The 18,188-nt window shown below is 37.1% G+C and overlaps 2 protein-coding genes, 1 long non-coding RNA gene and 1 pseudogene across 5 annotated transcripts; 2 read left to right on the top strand and 2 right to left on the bottom strand.

Moving 5' to 3' along the window:
* Nucleotides 1-1,579: 1,579 nt before the first annotated feature.
* On the bottom strand, nt 1,580-5,552 carry LOC137712137 (pentatricopeptide repeat-containing protein At2g33680-like; annotated as a pseudogene). The gene is made up of 3 exons (XR_015955795.1): nt 5,376-5,552; nt 4,103-4,164; nt 1,580-3,546 (listed from the first exon to the last, which is right to left on the bottom strand). The product of XR_015955795.1 is annotated as a pentatricopeptide repeat-containing protein At2g33680-like (transcript).
* A 372-nt stretch (nt 5,553-5,924) lies between these two features.
* LOC148691368 (uncharacterized) lies at nt 5,925-8,796 on the top strand. Of its 2 annotated transcripts, XR_015955442.1 has the most exons (5): nt 5,925-6,416; nt 6,711-6,780; nt 6,901-7,055; nt 7,321-7,497; nt 8,453-8,796. It is a non-coding gene; the product is annotated as an uncharacterized LOC148691368 (long non-coding RNA). The 2 variants fall into 2 exon arrangements; XR_015955441.1 differs by lacking the exon at nt 8,453-8,796 and having other exon boundaries at nt 5,927-6,416; nt 7,321-8,441.
* A 491-nt stretch (nt 8,797-9,287) lies between these two features.
* On the top strand, nt 9,288-12,674 carry LOC137711881 (uncharacterized). Its single transcript, XM_068451037.2, has 5 exons — nt 9,288-9,495; nt 10,063-10,154; nt 10,300-10,412; nt 11,733-11,814; nt 12,179-12,674. The coding sequence occupies exons 1-5, from the start codon at nt 9,456-9,458 to the stop codon at nt 12,350-12,352; spliced, it is 501 nt and encodes a 166-aa protein (XP_068307138.1). The 5' UTR covers nt 9,288-9,455; the 3' UTR covers nt 12,353-12,674.
* Nucleotides 12,675-13,553: 879 nt separating this feature from the next.
* On the bottom strand, nt 13,554-17,604 carry LOC137712813 (calcium-dependent protein kinase 32). Its single transcript, XM_068451980.2, has 8 exons — nt 16,434-17,604; nt 15,968-16,091; nt 15,739-15,882; nt 15,415-15,567; nt 15,166-15,281; nt 14,647-14,814; nt 14,206-14,439; nt 13,554-14,039 (listed from the first exon to the last, which is right to left on the bottom strand). Exons 1-8 carry the CDS (start codon nt 16,932-16,934, stop codon nt 13,884-13,886), a joined length of 1,596 nt encoding a protein of 531 aa, XP_068308081.1. The 5' UTR covers nt 16,935-17,604; the 3' UTR covers nt 13,554-13,883.
* Nucleotides 17,605-18,188: the final 584 nt, after the last annotated feature.

The raw sequence follows: 18,188 nt of genomic DNA, 5'->3' as shown, positions 1-18,188 counted from the left end.
TAGTAAATGTTTGTTAATCGTAAGTGGGAAGATTCAAATCCGATCAGAGGATCAAAAAGAAATGGCGACGTCCTTAACATAATCAACCTAACTTTTTAAAGACAGGCGGTGCCTTCTGACCTAGGACGTTTTGGTACCTACATACTTTATAATCCTCTATTACAATAAGGACTTTAAGCACCCACAGAATACTGTTTGAGTCAAAATCAATAAATGAAAGTTTGCTGAGTGCCTGGAATTACGACATACTGTACAAGCATGAAAGCACTTCTGTTAATAAAAATGCGACACCAGCTTCAAAAGCAAAAGAAAAAGATTTTAACAGTATAAAGCATTATGTCTTCAGTCCGTGACAACGAACCTGGACCATTTAGTATTCTCCAATGTGTTAACAATGTCCAAAGTTTCGAAACTCTGAAAATGATGTATCACCAACCTTCAACGTATTCTTTGTTTGGTACAAAAAAAGGCCAACAAGAAGGATCTTTCCCTACAAGGTTCAAACAAAGGAGATCTTCAAAAATCTCCCTTTAGAGGTTGCACTGCATTGAAAATACTTTCTTGCATTGGCCCCCATTTCATCTTTATGACTAGGAGTTTAAGGCTCTACGATTTAGTTTTGGCTAACAAAAAGGCAAGATAGATGCTACTTCCTATTTGTGTAGTATGCACTAAAGTAGATTATAACTCTCACACCGAAATATAGAAGTAGCTCTTCTATTTCGATCATTTTATTGAATACAAAGTTTGAACTTTCAAACTTTCAATTTGAGATTTGGCTTTTTAACCAAAATGGTCCCTGAGATTGACATAATTTCTCACTTTGGTTCTTGAGATTTGATATCAATAGAAGTGGTCCATGAAGTTGTCTACCATCAATCATTTTGGTCCTTATATGAAAAAACTATGTTAGACAGGACCAAAACGATAAAAATACCCTCATTATTAAACAATTGGCCAAAATGATTTGACAAATTTTGAGGGTATTTTTGTCATTTTGGCCTTATTTAACGGAGATTTTTCACAGAATGACCAAAATAATTGACGGTAGACAAACTCAGGACCACTCTATTGAGTTCAAATCTCAGGGACCAATGAAGAATTATGCTAATCTCAAGGACTATTTTGGATAAAAAGCCTAGAGATTTTTATCTCGCAACCAACAAGAAAATGCAAAAATACCAAAGTCTGCCACACACCGGGATCTCTAATTGAAATTCAGGTACCATTTACAAGACAAAATTGTGTGTATTAAGATATGGCATGTGTTTATTTACATAATGCCATCACAATGTTGAACTTTTACAATCAAGCAGTGGATGATATATTCATATGTTAGCTTGCATTCTCTTACTAATCTTATCCTCATGTCGTATAACAGAAAATTAAAACGTAAGCACATTCCATGTCCGTTTCAAGAAAAAGAGGACCACTTACAGAAATGGAAGCTCCTTGACTGATACCCTGCATCTCCATTGACATCTCCATCTAAGAGAAGCGATCAAGTTGCATGCGCTTCATGAGCAATGAATTGTACGAGTTATATTTGTGGAAAATCTCAAGGGACGAAGACGACTGATTTGTTAATACGCAGATATCAAATCTCAAATCAGATGGAGATCACATCTATCATCACGGTTTTGTTTTATTAAAACCTTTAATAGATCGAGTTCTGCATAAATTTCAGCACTTTTTGGATGGTCCAGCCTCTTCAGGTTGCAAGTCAAGCAAACGTTTTGAGGATAACATGCCATAATTCAAATTCACGTTGACTAAAGTTCTCCAAAGCATAGGTGAATCTGGAAATGGACTTTTGTTGATGAAATCGATGGCTTCTGAAAAATTCCCAGACCGACCCAGAAGATCCACCGTGCATACAAAGTGCTCAATTCCTGACTTAGTTCCATACTTTGGCACCATTTCGTTGAATAAGCGAAACCCAGTTTCCCATAGTCCAGCGTAACTGCAAGCTTGAAGAGTAGCCAATAACGTGATCTCATCTGGGGCAAATCCTTCTTCCTTCATTGATTTAAAAAGTGAAAGTGCTTTGTTGCCTTCCCCATGAAGGGCATGCGCCGAAATTATGGCGTTCCAGGATACGCAATCATGACTATTCATACCATTGAACATTTGATATGCTTCTTCAATGCTACCACATTTGGCATACATGGTAATTACAGCATTAGCTGCAGTGGAATTGGCTTCAAATCCAGCTTTAATAATGCAAGCATGGAGACTCTTCCCCCTTTCTAAGCAAGCTTCTTCAGCTGCTACACTAAGGAGCCGTGAATATGTTATGAAATCTGGATTCATACCAGAAGATCTTAACAGACTAAATAAGACCATGGAATCCTCTTCAACATCTCTATGTGGTTCCATAAATCCAACAAGTACTGCACTAAATGAAGCGGTGTTTTAACCTGAAAGGTCATCAAAAACCTGTCTTGCAGATTGAAGGCTCCCACATTTCGCGTACATGTCAATCAACTCAGTGCCAACATTGACGCAAGAGACAAAATCAAGCTTTATGCAAAATGCATGGATCTGACATCCCAATTCCAGATTTCTGCACTCTGAACATCAAGCACAGTACAAAAACAGCTAGAATCAACACAAATACCTCGATCGAGTATTTTTAAGAAAGCATCGAGGGCCATATCATCACAGCCATTTTTAACATTCATTGACAGAAGCACGGTCCAAGAAATTAAGTTTCTCTCACCCAGTAAATAAAACATTGCCTCAGCTTCTTCAACCATCTGGTGCTTTCCATACATGGCTATTACTGCATTTCCAACAGAAGTTTCACCCATAATACCATATTTGACAGCAAGTCCATGTAATTGCAAGCATTCATCCGCACCCACACCTCCATCGCAAGCGTTAATCAAATTTGTAAAAGTATTGGCTCTAAGCCAGAACTCAGAAGATGCATAAAGACCACAATTGCTTTCTCCCCACAGCCTGCCTTCCCATATTCCAAAACAACATAATTTAAACACTGAACATCTTTGTAATCCATGTCATTGAACACTTTCTCTGCGCCACCCAAGAAGCCACTTCTAGAGTACATAGAAACCAAAGAAGTGGCCGCAAAAACATTCTTCTCTTTTTACAGCAAAACCGTGAACCTGTTCCCCACTTGTCCGGTCTCCAAGTGAACTACATGCCTCCAAAATCACCGAGCATGTACGCTCGTTAAACTTCTCGTTGCTGCGAAACATATCCTGCGCAATGTGGAAGACAGATTCAAAGTCACCAATGTCAGAGTATCCCTTTATGAGAGAAGTCCAAGTGATTGTGTTTCTAAGAGGCATTTCATCGAAAAGGTGATGTCCATCATCCAGTCTTTTGAATTTCGAGTACAAGTTGACAAGATTGTTGCCCAGAAATGTGTCATTCCGGCAGCCATATTTGAGTAAAAATGCATGAATTGCCTGACCCAGAATGAGATTTCTGGACCCAGTTGAGAGTTGGAGGAGCTGAGGCCAGTCATTGAAGAGAAATGTGTATTCTCGTTGTTTGAGGAAGGTTGTGCCTTCCAATCTAGTGTATACATAAAGTTGAGATAATCAGATAAAATGATGCATTTTCTAAGCAGAGAATTCAAGTAATTACTATCACTAGCCATAATCAGATAAACAAAATGAGAGTACTAGCCAAGCCAATGTTCCTTTGGTTTCATACTCCTAATCATTTCACAGCCAGACATGTGCATATTATTATTATATTAGAGAGCAACAGGGCAAGCAATTGTGAGTGTGCAGAGAAATATTATGGGCTGGATCTTCAGGTGCAAGGTCAAATAACGCTCATTATGTGTACAGGGGAATATGTGAGTGTGCAGAGAAATTTCACCTGCAGAAGCAGATGCATATGGTTGGCAACTCATGTTTAAACAATTACGGTATATATTTATGTATAAATCTAAGTATTACATTGTGCACACTTTTGTTGCATAGTATGCTCTAAATATTATCATGCTAGTATCGCTTCTGATTCTACTTTATGCATTTACGTTGAATTGATGATCAGTTGAAAATGAAAATAAAAGCAGGAAACTTCTCCACACCCCACTCCTTGCATATCAAATCTGCCCCACCTTTTGCCAAGAAGCTCAACAACAGGGCCCGTATGTTCTTCTGGCACCTCCACAGTGGCGATCTGCAAGCAATCCAAATGGTAGAAATGACTGTTATCAGACGACTGGTATGATCCGTAACTCGTAAGGATATTTGCCTCAAGAAAAGAAAAGTTAAGCATTTGGCAATACAGTTTCTATATTTGTAATTATGTACCAACCACGCCATCACAGTTCTAATGAAAGAAGCACTACATTTACTATTAGTTTTAAGTAATATGACAATGTGCCTTATTTTGATTCCAATTCGTTCAAAATGGAGCAGACGTATTGGCCTTCAACCGTGACAGTAATTATTTATACCGTCCACTGTTTTCCTAAAGATCAGAAACAACAAAAAGTTCAAAACAATCACCTCATATGGTTACAAAGGCCCCTCGGAATAGGGATCCTTCCGAAGAGAACTAAAAGGGTGCATCGTTGGTGCCAATTTGCAAAATGGTCTGGGCTATCTGAACTGTCTAAATTCTAGACTCCCATCTAAGAATCATCCCTAGAAAGGAAAAAAAAAAAAAAAAAAAAAAAAAAAAACAGAAAATTTGAAAATTGCTTGCCCATTTGAGTTATCATCATCTATATTTCAGTACTGTATTCGCCTATTTATTTAATCAAAACTGGATAAAGTGATTTCAAATTTGTTGTGTTTTTAAAAAGATCCAGGAAACGAGAGACCTAACAAGTGAAGAGGTGGGATCAACGACTGCAGTGAGGATTGAGCTACATGTGATCCCTCTTGACTTCCATCGAAAGAGACCCCTATTAATACAAAGACTGTACTTTCCAAATGCAGATCATTGAATTGTTACGAATATCCTAGACAGGTTCGCCTCTTTCGCTTGTTCATACATACACCCTAAGGGAAAACGTAAGGAATTGGGGAAGTTATCATAGTATGAGACGGTAGACATCTATAGAAATTACTTCATAGGCATACCTCACGTCCGACAACCGAGTGTTTACATCATCTCTGTCAATAGCAGGTCCAGGTATGTTCCTTATGTTACTTCTCCTCATCAATTTACTCCTCCTCTCTAAGACAATAACCCAGTTCCCTATCAGACTAACCTTACCCATTCCCAACCAACAAATCAAGCAAGAAAACAACCTCTACCGCTACGAGGCTATCTCGAAGATAAATTCTGAAACCTATTAGCTCTAAATATGTAATTGATGCAGTAAACATGAAAAGAATAGAAATTAAAGATTGCAAGAGAAGAAGAAGAAGCAAAAGTACCTGCTGCGGTGGCTGCGGCTTCGGTGGCTTCGGAGACGGAGCATTTGATTGGCGACCGAGCGGAGAAGCGTTTCGGGTTACGGGAGCGGAGTTTGAGTGTGGTGGTTTTGGCGGTTGAGGAAGAAGGTTAAGGTGAAGACGAAGAGTTGCTTGGAGAATGGAATAGGAGGGGAAAGTCTAGTAATTCTAGGGTTGTTGGTGTTAGGGTTTGGGAGGGAGAAGTAGGAGCTGTGGAATCTGCAGGTTGCCTTCTCCATGGCTCTCAGCCTCTCACTCACTGTCACTGATGAATATTTCAAAAATCCCAGAATTAATCCTTTTAACGCGGGTGGTATTGTTTAATTAGCGCATAACTAGGCGTGTTCTCTTCATTTATAAGTTAAGTAAGATATTCGATTATCAACTAATTAGAATCATATTACTTTAGTCTAAAGTAGGAGGGGAAATCGCACTATTCATATGAACAGTGTTTTGAACGATATTTCAGTTTATTTACAAGATTGGCACTCAGATGCTTTAACCAGTTTTCTCTTAATTTATAAAATTGCCACTCAGGCTTAAGGACCAATTTCCAGCCGTTGGCTGCATCTCAGCTTTTGACTCGGCAGGAGAGAGGAGGGGGACATCACGGCTGACAAATTGGAGAAAGACGATCGCTCCCATTTTTGACTCGGAGACAGCTGGGTGTGCCTGTGGCGAGCGGAGAGAGGGGGACAGAGCGACTACAGAGGAGGGAGACACAGGGCCTGACAGATTGGAGAGAGATGGGAGCTACGGGTTTGGACTGAGTGAGAGAGATATTTAGGTGGGTGCTCTGACAGGATCCATGGGATTTTCTCCCATTTTAGAGAGAGATGGACAGGGAGAGAGATACAGAGCGGAAAGCATAGGTGTGTGTATTCTTTGGGTCTTCCGAAAACGCTAGAAACCTAAAACATTCTCAGATGCTCTGCAACGGGTTGGCGACTTCGATCATTCGTCCTACAGTCTGCATCGATCTCTTCCATCTCTGCTTCGTGATCCCTTCGATCCCTTCAAGAGGTAATTAAATCTCACTTCTTTCTCTGATTCGTACCTTATTCTCACTGTTTTTCTCGAATTGTTTGTTTTTCTTGGATATTGTTGTGTTTCGATCCCAAAATTTTTCGTATTTGAAGGGATCTTATTTCTGGTATCTGATTTGTGGAGGGTTTTTTATACTTTTAAACGTGGGGTTGTGGGTGTTTTGTCCAGGGAGCAAAATTTATCTGGTTAGGCTTTTTCCCTTTGAAAATTAATAGATGTTCAAATTCGGAACCGTGAATTATTAATTTATTTGTTGTTGCGGTAATTTAGGCACTTGAAAGCGAGGCAACCATGGTTAGATTTCATGTGGTTCATGAAAGACTCGGTCAGGCTTTAGAAGGTTTGCCTGATGAACTTTACCTATCAGATGAAGTTGAGGAACAGGCATATACATATATGTCCCTTTTATCCATTTTCAAGCTAATGCTTCCCAAGTGTTATTTCATTTTTTTTCACACAGACAGATCACTTTTCAATTCAAACTATTCTCGCTTTGCTGCACACGTTTGATATAAGTCCGTCTGGGTTTGACGAGATTCAAAGTACTTCTTATCAAATTGGTTGCACGGACCACTACGAGGTAGACATCCTCCAAACCCTCTACATAGCATTGAGGTAAATCCCACTTCTGCTCTGCTTCACAAATTATTTGTTATTTTCCGTAATATATTTTGATTTCTAGAACTGTAATTTCATATTATTGCCCTTTCGACTCCTCTCCCAGTGCCTCAAGCCAAAACCAAACCCAGCTCCAGTCCTCTACAAATCAAACCTCACAAAGTAAAGCACTCTGATTTCGTTTTTTTATTTCTGGTCCAGTAACCTTAGGTAAAGCGAAGAACTATATAAATCCTCATGCATGTGGTTTGTTCTTTTGCAGAATCCGAGATTGGAGGTGATAAGTAGCTGGTTTTAGCTTCTGAGGCAGACACTTGAAGAAGGAGCAAAGATGAATGCATTAGTGGCAACGAACAGACACTTTAAGTTTGCTGCTCGGCTTTTGGGATTGGACTCCAAGCTTGAGAAAAGTTTACTTATACCATTTAGGGAAATCAAGGTAATTTTGCATATAATCTCCCTTATGTATATCCCTTACTCTTAATTATAGGTAGATTGTGTGTATTGGTTTTGCCCCCTTTTTTTCATTACCCTATTATTTGTTGTTGTCCTCACCCTGTGAATCCAATGCTGAGTCTTTTTTTTTTATCCTTCTAAAATACATTATGCATCTGGTTTTTGTTCATTCACATATGATGCACTGTTAATCGTTTCCTAACAAATCTGTTTATGTATGTTATTTTCTGTTTGGTTTGATTCACAGGGATAGCTTTTTTATGGTTATTGTTGTTAGAAATAGATTTAATTTTTTATGCCTTTGAACAAACCCTGTGAATCAAATGCTCTGTTTTTTTATGCTTTTTTATGGTGGTTGTTGTTGTTGTTGGTTTGTTCAAAACAATATGTTGTTGTTAGAAATAGATTTAATTTTTTATGGTTGTTATTTTCTGAGGATCATTCATGGTCACCATTGAAAACAAGTGTGATTTGTTCTTCGCCATCATATTTCAAATCAAAATTGGTTCTGTCATTAATAATTCAAATGATCAGTTCTTTTATTTCAGAGCAATATTTTTTCTTTATCGGTTTATGTAGATTGGGTGGCGTTCGATAGTTGATGGATTGATGCCTAGAATCCTACTACTAATTTTGGGCTACAGTCTTGACCATTATTTACAGCAGAGATGTTGTTTTGAGATTAAGAGACCTTAGGAAACTATCATACAAGACTATAGTTACAATTGAATATCGTTTTGGAGTTCATAAGAGGAATGTGTTTATGGAAGTGAATATCTTCTTTTTCAATAAAAACAACAAATATATTGATCTTCAAAACCAGGGTTTAGGGTAGACTGTCGTTCAATGTATAGAATTTTACCCCTTTTATTACTTTTTTAATATTTCAATCCTCTTTCAGAATATTAATCCGTAAACTTATTAAATTTATTCACCAGGTCATTTTTCTTTCAATCCCGAAGTTCGTATTTCAGGAATTTGGATGGTTGGACACAGCACTTCGCCCTTTGGCTTTTGAGGTATATTTATTTGCTGTTGTTATGGTGGAATGTGCAATCGTTATGTCTTAAGTTGAGCCTGGTTCTTTAATAAAAACAACCAAATGTATTGACTTTTGTATGTGTTTCGCGTGAGAACACCAAGTTGTGATGTGTTTGCATAATGGTTTGAATCTGTGCTTAGGTTGGTTTGAAACTCAGGTTGGGTTATGGTTTTGTTCAATTTTAATTTCATTCTCTGGTTTTAGTTTCTAATGAATGAAGAGAATCATTCTCAATGACTACTAGAAGGCATCCTGTATAGCTGCTATTGCATTGTCATGCAAAACTTCACGCTTATTGGTGGTTAATTGTAGGTATATGTGACCATTGTCTTTTCAATTGGTAAAAAATCTTCTCTAACTTCTGAAAATTCATGGTCAGCATTGAAAAGAAGTGTGATTTGTTCTTGGCCATCATATTTCAAATCAAAATTGGTTCTGTCATGAATAATTTAAATGATCAGTTCTTTTATTTCAGAGCAATATTTTTTCTTTATCGGTTTATGTAGATCGCGTAACGTTCGATAGTTGATGGATTGATGCCTAGAATCCTACTACTAATTTTGGGCTACAGGCTTCACCATTATTTACAGCAGAGATGTTGTTTTGAGATTAAGAGAATTTCACTTCTGCATGAACTTTGTGCACTTTGAAATCTTTATTTTGGGCTCATTCTTATAACATCTTTGGAAATATTTCAAAACTTGACTCCCTTTTTCTTAGTCATGATTGCTATTATCTTTTTAACCGGGTCATGAGAAAAGTTAGGGTAAGCATGTACGAGTATCAGCTGGAAAGCATGTTTGTTCACCACATGAGGCGGATAATTGTTCAGCTGTATATGGATTTGCTTTTGTTGGACTGTGCTGCTTTAAAGTTCTGGATTGGTGCTATCAGTGAAAATGCCCCCCCTGTGCTGCGTTGGGGACTTTCTTGATTCAAGTATTATTCACTTGGTTTTCTTATTTTCTTACAAGTTTTCATTTAAAAAAAAAAAATTGCTTCATTCATATGCATTCTATGTTGCTAGCTACTGGGGTTTACAATTTTTTTACTTTTTGCTTTTTATTTTTCCTCCTCAGGTAATATTTTCCTTTTACTGCATATTGTATCTTCTGTTTGGGAGTGCCTCTGTTTTTTTAACTTGCTGAGAATGCCTCTGTCAAAATTTTAAGGGCCTTTCTTTGTTTCATCCAATCATTTTCTTCAATTTCTATGTCCAACTATGAAGCATTTTTTTTTTATTGATATAAAGACCTTTTCTTTCTCCAATTATGCCTCTGTCAACTCTTTTTGATTTAAATGCACTCATTTAGCACTCACATTTTTCTGATAGAGTAGATGAAAAAGAGGGAAACATAGCACTCACATTTATCTGATAGAGTAGATGAAAAAGAGGGAAACATGGATTATATATGCGCCTTCACTTTGTTTTCTTATACGTCCTACTGTTATGAGATTAAATTTAACAGACATCCATACTAACAGCTTCGGTTTTCAAATTTGTAGAAACCAGCTGTGATCTGTTGCAAGAAAGACTCAGAAAAGAAAATACCTCTACATACCGAAGATTATGTCCAACTTTAGCATGCTTGAAACAGGTATGCTATGCCATCAGCTGCTTCTAATTTTGTAAACAGTTAATACTATCTTAAAATTGAAATGCCAATGATTCGAAGCTCATGACTGAATTATTATAGTTCTGTAAGATTTATTGAATACTTTTTTTCAAGCTGTCTCTCGCAGCGGAATCACCGCCACCAACAGCTATGGCTGCGCAGTTCGTCGTCGTCCAGTAGTCCTCCGAAATTCAACTCTCTCTTTACTCTCTCCGACTCAGTGCGTCTCTATTCTTCCAGGTACACCCATATCTATATCCCAAACGACTCTTTATATGTATCTATTTGTTAGAGAAGGCTTTTGCCCTTTGGGTTCAATTTTATCTGCTGTCTGTGTTGGATTTGATGTCTTCTCAGTCCTTATTTTTTTATCCAGCAATGGAGCTTGCATTATCACTTGAGAAATTGGCAAATGAAAGCTGCTTCACTTGCAGAGTGTAAAACATTCATTGTTATTGTATGATGTCTTCTTAATATAAGATGATTAGGTGTAGGTGATTATATTTTGTACCAGTAACATGGGTTGGTTGTTGTTATGAATTAACAATTATGTGATCGTGAGACAATTGTGCAAAGATAAAGTATTGGATTGCTGTTTGGTGTGGGTGCAAGTTGTGCCGGATTAGTACTTTGGAGCATCATTTTTGAAAAATCATATGGTCAAGTCAGAGAAAAATGTTAGTTACTTGCTTATATACTGTAAGGATGCTTGGGCTGGTATATGTATTTCCACATATTGTATTGGCAGCCACAAACATTTGTGTTTTATCCGGCAGTGTGATGCCATTTTTATCCCAACAGGTTCTGGAAGTGATCTCTGTTTCTGTTATCAAATGTGTGTAGTTTCCTATTTTTTTTCTTCTTTTGGCTGGAAAGTAATGGAGAAGATAAAATTTGAAAGACACAGTTGTGGTAATCCTTGAGATAAAAGTAGATGATCCAAGTTTTACTACATATATTTCAAGGAATTAATGTTGGATGCAAAGAACAATGTTACAGTTTCACCATCATACGTCCAAATATTGTAAGTTTGGGACTTAACCTAAGGTGTAGTTAGCAAGACCACTTACAAGTTATAAATGTTTGGTTTTTTTTTTTTTTTTTTTTTTTTTTGGGGGGGGGGGGGTGGGGGGGGGGAAGCAGTTGAAAAACTTGATATCACCTTTGCATTTGTATGTTATCAATGTAAAGATTATTCTTTTGATCAGTTAGATGTCAGTTTTATAATCAATGCTTTGGTTAACTATAAATCCACACACCGTTTTCATAAGATTTGTTTTTCTGCCAACATGTTAATTTTGCTCAATGATAATGCCATAATTGGAATATTTTTTATAGAAATGATGTAATGGGTTAATCTGAAATTTTGAACTGAACTCTTACATGACTGCTATTGCACATGCTCCTCTTTTTTGGTTGTTGGGTTTTATTTTTATTTCATTTTTTGGTAAATGCAATTGTTGGTTTTGCAAAGCACTGACTTCTATCTTATTTTTAGTTCTCTATGCATGTAGTTTCACCTTTTTTGATCTCGAGTATCTGGTTGGTTTTATTTATCAGGCCCAGGGTTGTGATTCTGGATGCTGACATGATTAACCACACTTGGTGCGGAGAAATGCAAGCATGTTGCAGCGTATTATGGGTATATTGCTACTACTTTTTTTTCCTCCTTTCTGTAAATGATACTAGATTTTAACCAAGATCAGATTGTATCAAACAAAAGCATTGTTTTCCAACTGGTATAAAACAAGATTCTTTTCCACCAAAAAAAGACTAGGTATCCATATTGTATCGTTATTTTCTTTATAGTATAAACCTGTTGAATCAACCATAGAATTGGTTTTGGAGTTTTCGTTTGATCAGAGAGTGTTTTTTTTGGGTGAAAGTTTTAATCAGTGAGACTCGGATGAAAATGGAAGAATTTCTCTAAGAATCAGACCCTATGCATTCTTACTGTTTAATGCTGAGAGTTTCTATTCTGTTATATTATAATGGAACCAATGCAGGTTTACTTCGACTACATGAGGAGCTTCAGAGTTGAATTTGATGAGTTTTTTGAGGAAGGAATGATATCAGAAATTGAAGTTGGATTAGGTCCGTGTGGAGAGCTATGGTATCCTTCTTATCCTGAACGGCATGGTTGGAAATATCCTGGTATTGGTGAATTCCAGGTACCTTAACAAATGGTGATCCCTCTTTTCATTAGTGGCATGCATAATAGCTAGGGACTGACAGTTATTTATAAATGTTTAAGTTAATAGCCCTTCATTCATCTGTGGTTATGACCTTAAGCCTGTAGCTCATTTGATTTTTTACTTCTATCTGAACTTTGAAGTAGTTCTCTGATTCAACCTGGTTTAGTCGATCCCCTTTTGTCGCGATGCCAATTTACGGTTCTTATCATGTAAATTGGTTGAATGTTGCTTCTGTTTCTTATGAAAACAGAGAATTTTTTGCAACCACGTCTTTTGTAATCAAGAACGTTCAATTTTGTCCTGTTAATTGTACAATGTCTTTTCATATCAGCTATGTTGAATGTTTATAAAAACCAAGCTGCTTATCTTACCGACCCCTTTCACTCATCTATTCCTCTGTCCGTTCATGGTTATGTTTAATTTATTCAGGTTAAATGTGTCTTATTCATGCAGTTTAGGCTGGTGCATTCAAGTCCCGCAGCAACGCGCGTGCATATTTTCTAGTTATTACCAAATCTCTTATTCTTTAAACAAACAAAAAATAAATTTTTTTTTTTAAGGATTTATCAAATTGCCGGTTTGGTAAGTTAATTCAAGTGGTTCGGGGTTAGGCTCCTTTAGAAAGTGTTTTTAAATAATTAAAAGCGCTTTTGAAAAAAATGTTTTTCACAACAACCCTTACCCTATGTTTGGGTGAAGAAATTTAAAATTACTAAGGAATTTAAAAATGACGGAAATTGAAATGACGAGATTTTATTTTCTAGAATTTGTAAATTTTTTTGTTTGGTAAACCTAGAATAACAATGGAATTGAATACGGAATTTGTTATTTTTAAACTCAATTGAAAAATGACACCTATTTACATGGAATTTGAACTTAGGATTTTGAGGTCTCAAATTCCAAGTTTTTTTTTCCACGCAGAAATTCTAAATTTCTATGTTTATGAATCCAAACAAAAGAATCGGTGTCTGTCAATTTATAAATTCTGACTTTTACCAAAATTCTATGTTTATTTCCCTCATCCAAACAATGTGTTGGTAAAAATACAAGTTAATCATCAAAAAGCACATGACTAAAGGCACCAATCATGAGCTTCTTATAGGAAGTACTGCAAGTGCTTTTGAAATCCAAAAATAATTTTTGAAATACGCTTTCAATTATTTAAAAGCACTTTTCAAACAAGCCCTTAATTTGAATCTGTATGAATCTCATAAACTCACACCAAACAATGACTTTTGATGAAAATATGCGTCCCAATTTGTAACATATTTACAATCACAATGAGCTTGTTTTCCAACCTACTCTTTCCCCCACCCAACCCTTACAACAAATACGTTACATGCATCACCATTCACCAAGACACGAACACCCTTGGCCCATGTCCTAGTAATAATCACAAATCGGTCTAAAAACAACGAAAAAATGGAACAAGAATTACATAACACAAAAAAAAAATGAAAGATTGTTTCCTTAATATGCATCCTCCCCACAAGTACCGTGAGTCAATCCTCCAACGTTACGTACTCTCCGTTTTACCTTCCACCGATCCATCCCTTATCAATTTCAAACTGAGACTATTGAACCGGTCTCGCGAATACTGCCTTGATGCTTTCCTCCAATCTGTCCCGGCCTTCATCATTGCGGCAAACTCCTCATAACTTATTCGTCCATCCTGCAATCATGGAAAGGATTCAGTGTGGATTCTAAGCAAATACTACAACAAGAAAAATTCAAGGTTCTGGTTCATATGCAGATTTGCAACAAGACTCCCATTAAGATAAAATTAGAAAAATGGTCGATGTGTGTCGGTTATAGATTTAACATGCAATCTGACTGACCTTGTCTGTATCTACGTCAAAAATAATGGCATTGATTACATCTTCAATGTTGTCATCAACTTCATTTCTCAAGGCATTTCGCAACTCTTCAATTTCAATATACCCACTCTGGTTTTGGTCGAAGAATTCAAATGCTTTGCGAAGGTGCTCCTCATCATTGCCCATCCTTCTTAGGTGAACAGAGATGGCTACAAATTCTCCATAGTCCAGATATCCATCGTTATCTACATCACCCTGTTTAAGAGAAAAGAACCCCCTCTTATTATCATATGTAGCATTATACGGATCTTTAAAATGTAACGCAATGCACAGAGTCATTCAAGCAAGAAGGTTTCAGATTCTTTGAGTCGAACATGCATATAGATTATTATTAGCCCACAGGTCATAACTAATTAATCCTCTAACATAGTAAACCTTACACTAATACAAGATAATACTTACAGCTTCCATCATAATATGAAGATCCCCATCAGGAATCTGATGGCCAAGTTTATGTAACCCAACTCTTAACTCGTCAATGTTAATCTTGCCCTTGTTGTTAATATCCATGAGCTTAAATCCTTCCTGTATGCCAGCAACTTCCTCCATCGACAAAAACTCAGCTATAACCTGTTAATTTAAAATTTCCAAAAGAACCAAAAGAAACCATTAGACTAAGGACACATACATATCACACATACAATAGAACACACAAATGAGATGCATTACTGGTTTGGTACTGAGGTGCTTTTATAAAAAGTGGGTATCAAAAAAAGCTGAGCTCAAAAAGGTGTTTGGTAAACACTTAAAAACAGCTTATTTTCACAGTTTTGGATGAAAAAATGCTGAAAACTTGAAGCAGCAAAAATGAGTTTATTCTCACAGCACAGTAGAAGCAGTTTTTTTTAAAAGCACAGCAATACCAAACCAGCCCGAAAGGTTATGAAAAAAATTATCCAACATAAATCTTTGGAAGACTACCTTGAGAGCACTTTTCTTGAGCTTGTTCATGATAGAGAATTGCTTGAGCCTTGACCGAACAGTTTCACCTAAAGAAACATTTGGAGCTTTCTTTGCATTTTGCAACCAAGGATGATCTGCACTCAAAGAAGCAAGAATAAGATGTACGTTCATAATATTATGTTTTGCACTTTCCAAATTCTTCAAGCAACAAAAGTCTCTTTATAATGATAAACAATAATGATAACCGTCGGCAGAACTGAACATTACCTAGAACTTCCTGAGCTGTAAGCCTCCGCTTTGGATCAGGATTAAGCATCTTCTTCACAAGGTCTTTCGCATTATCAGAAACCAGAGGCCAGGGGTCCCTCTTAAAATCTACAACAGACCGGATAATTGCTTGTGCAACTCCTTGTTCAGTTTCTGCAGCAAGATAATAGATTCAAGTCAGAAATTGTCAGAAATGCTAGCATAGGAAAGCCAGCAAGTAAATCAGAATTCAATAGAAGAAAAGTAAGCAATTCATTTCAAAGGGTCTGAAATCCAAAATGGTGACATTTAAATAGACACGCACATATACAAACACACACAAACCTGCCCAAAATGGTGGAACACCACAAAGTAAGATATATAGTATAACTCCAGCACTCCACACATCAACTTCAGGACCATAGTTGCGTTTAAGCACCTCAGGAGCCATGTAATAGGGACTTCCAACAATTTCACTAAATACTTCACCTGGAAACACATGAAATAAAAAATTATTAGTAAACTAATCAGAGCAAGAACAATCAAATGTCAATAGTTTTGGAGAGGACTTTACCAGGTTTAAAGAACACGGACAACCCAAAATCGATTGCCTTTAAAGGTGCTGTTTCCTTCTTGTTTCCAAATAAAAAGTTCTCGGGTTTGAGATCCCGATGCATCACACCGTGCTTGTGGCACATCTGCAGGAGAATTAAACGCATTAAAATCATGCCAGTGCATGTAAACATATCAAAAGGTTGATTCCTCAAAGAATAATCTTGGGGAACAAAAAATCGATTCTATACATACAAAATGTCAAAAGAATCAATTCACCACAACTCGACAACTGCAATTTGACCACCAATACAATGAAAATGGAATATACTCATCAAAGAATTAAACAAATGATCAAAATTTCAATCAGATCTAGATTTAATCAAAGTCTATCACTAGTAACCAAGTACTAAAATAAAATCTATACCCTCACAAGATCCAATCAATCACCAATCCAACAGATCACAAGAAACCACCAAAACCCTCACCTGAACAACTTCAACAATCGTCTTCGTGACGGCGGCAGCCGCACGCTCTGTGTAGTGGCCTCTGGACACGATTCGATCGAAGAGCTCACCACCCTCACAGAGCTCCATAACAAGATGGACAGCATGGTCATCCTCATAGGTGTCTTTCAAGGTCACTATGTTGGGATGCTTAGGCAAATGCTTCATGATCTCAACTTCTCTCCTCACATCCTCTATATCCACAGCTGTCTTCAGCTTCTTCTTCGAAATCGATTTACAAGCAAACGTCTCGCCGGAGCCCTGATCGGTGCAAAGGTAGGTAATTCCGAACTCTCCGCGGCCGAGCTCCCGACCCAGTTCGTATCTCTGCTCGATTTCAACGCCAGTTGGGTCTTTCAGCACAGAGAGCTTGGAGCCACCATTTCCATGGCCGGCAACGTAGTTAATCGCAAATGGATTCTTCCTGTTCTTCTTGTCCTTCAACGGCGAACCCGTCTGGGGGGTCACACAGCAATTACCCATCTGTGAAAGATCGGTCTGGGAGCCACAATCGTGTCAGAATTCGAATCGAAAACTCGAGATCTGAGGTTTTAGGGCAAAATCAAGAGATGGGTTTTTGAGTTCAAGATCCCAATTGCTCTGTAGCCCAATTGAATTGAGAAAATTTTTGGAAGATGACCAGAATTTGAAACGAGAGATGGGATTTAAGGAAATGAGGAGAGAGGGTTTTGGGGTTTGGAATTGAAGAAGAAGATGAGAAGGGGAATTTCAGCGCGTGAGAGCCACCATTTGGCGGATTGGTGGAATAGAGACAGAAGGACAGAGAAAGGGTCCAGCCTCTGTCGCAGAGACTTCCCTCCTAACCTATTTCTCTCTCTAGACTCTCTCTCTAGCCTCTCTCTCTCCTTCTCTCTCTAGCGCCTCTATCTCTTTCTCTCTCTTAATACACAGTTGAATAGGCACAGAAAGAAGAGGAGGTCCAGATTCCGGAAGGGGAGAGCTTTGTTGTTTCCTAAAATACTGTAAACAAAATTAAAATTATCTCAAACAATGCCCCTAACCAGTATTCATAATTACAAAATGGTACTATTATTCTTTTCTCATAGACCAAATTACCCTTGAAACGTATTTGTGTAAAGTGGCAGGCCAGGGTATACACGGAGTTTTCTTTTCTTTTCTTTTTTTGGCAGATAAACGGAGTTTAAATTATGCAATATTTTAGTCGTTCTCACTAAGTTTCTGGTTGGCTTCTAGAAGGTCTTCTGTGGATAAGCATACCTAATTGAATTGAGCCATGACTCCATAAACTATCAGTATTTTCCTTTTTCTTTTAAGGATACTAAATTTTTTAAATTAAATTTATAAATTAAATGATGTAAGTGTTTCTTATTGAATTATTAATTATGTGTCAATTAACATATTTATTTTTTATTAATAATATATCATTTGCTCTAATTCACAAACCAAAATATTGTATAACTTAAGCACGATATAAAATTTGGTTTAAGAAATAAACATTATTCTTTTTTCTTTCAATAGTAGTTGTACTTAACGAGAAGGAGAATGCTTAGCGTGTCGGCCCATGTGCTGACCATTTCATCCTTTAAAATTACCCTAGCTTCTTTTCTTAATTGCTAGACTGCCCTTTCTCTAATTACACCTCATTACCTAGTGGATAACTCTTCACTTTCGTTATTAAGATTTAAAATCTATAAAATTGGTCTCTGAATTTGTCTACCATCGATCACTTTGATTTTTCCGTAATAAAATCTCGGT

Source organism: Pyrus communis, chromosome 14 (genome assembly GCF_041283825.1).
Source record: "Pyrus communis isolate YQ-2024b chromosome 14, ASM4128382v1, whole genome shotgun sequence".
NCBI classification, from domain to species: Eukaryota; Viridiplantae; Streptophyta; class Magnoliopsida; order Rosales; family Rosaceae; genus Pyrus; species Pyrus communis.
This window is presented reverse-complemented; position numbering and strand designations above follow the sequence as displayed.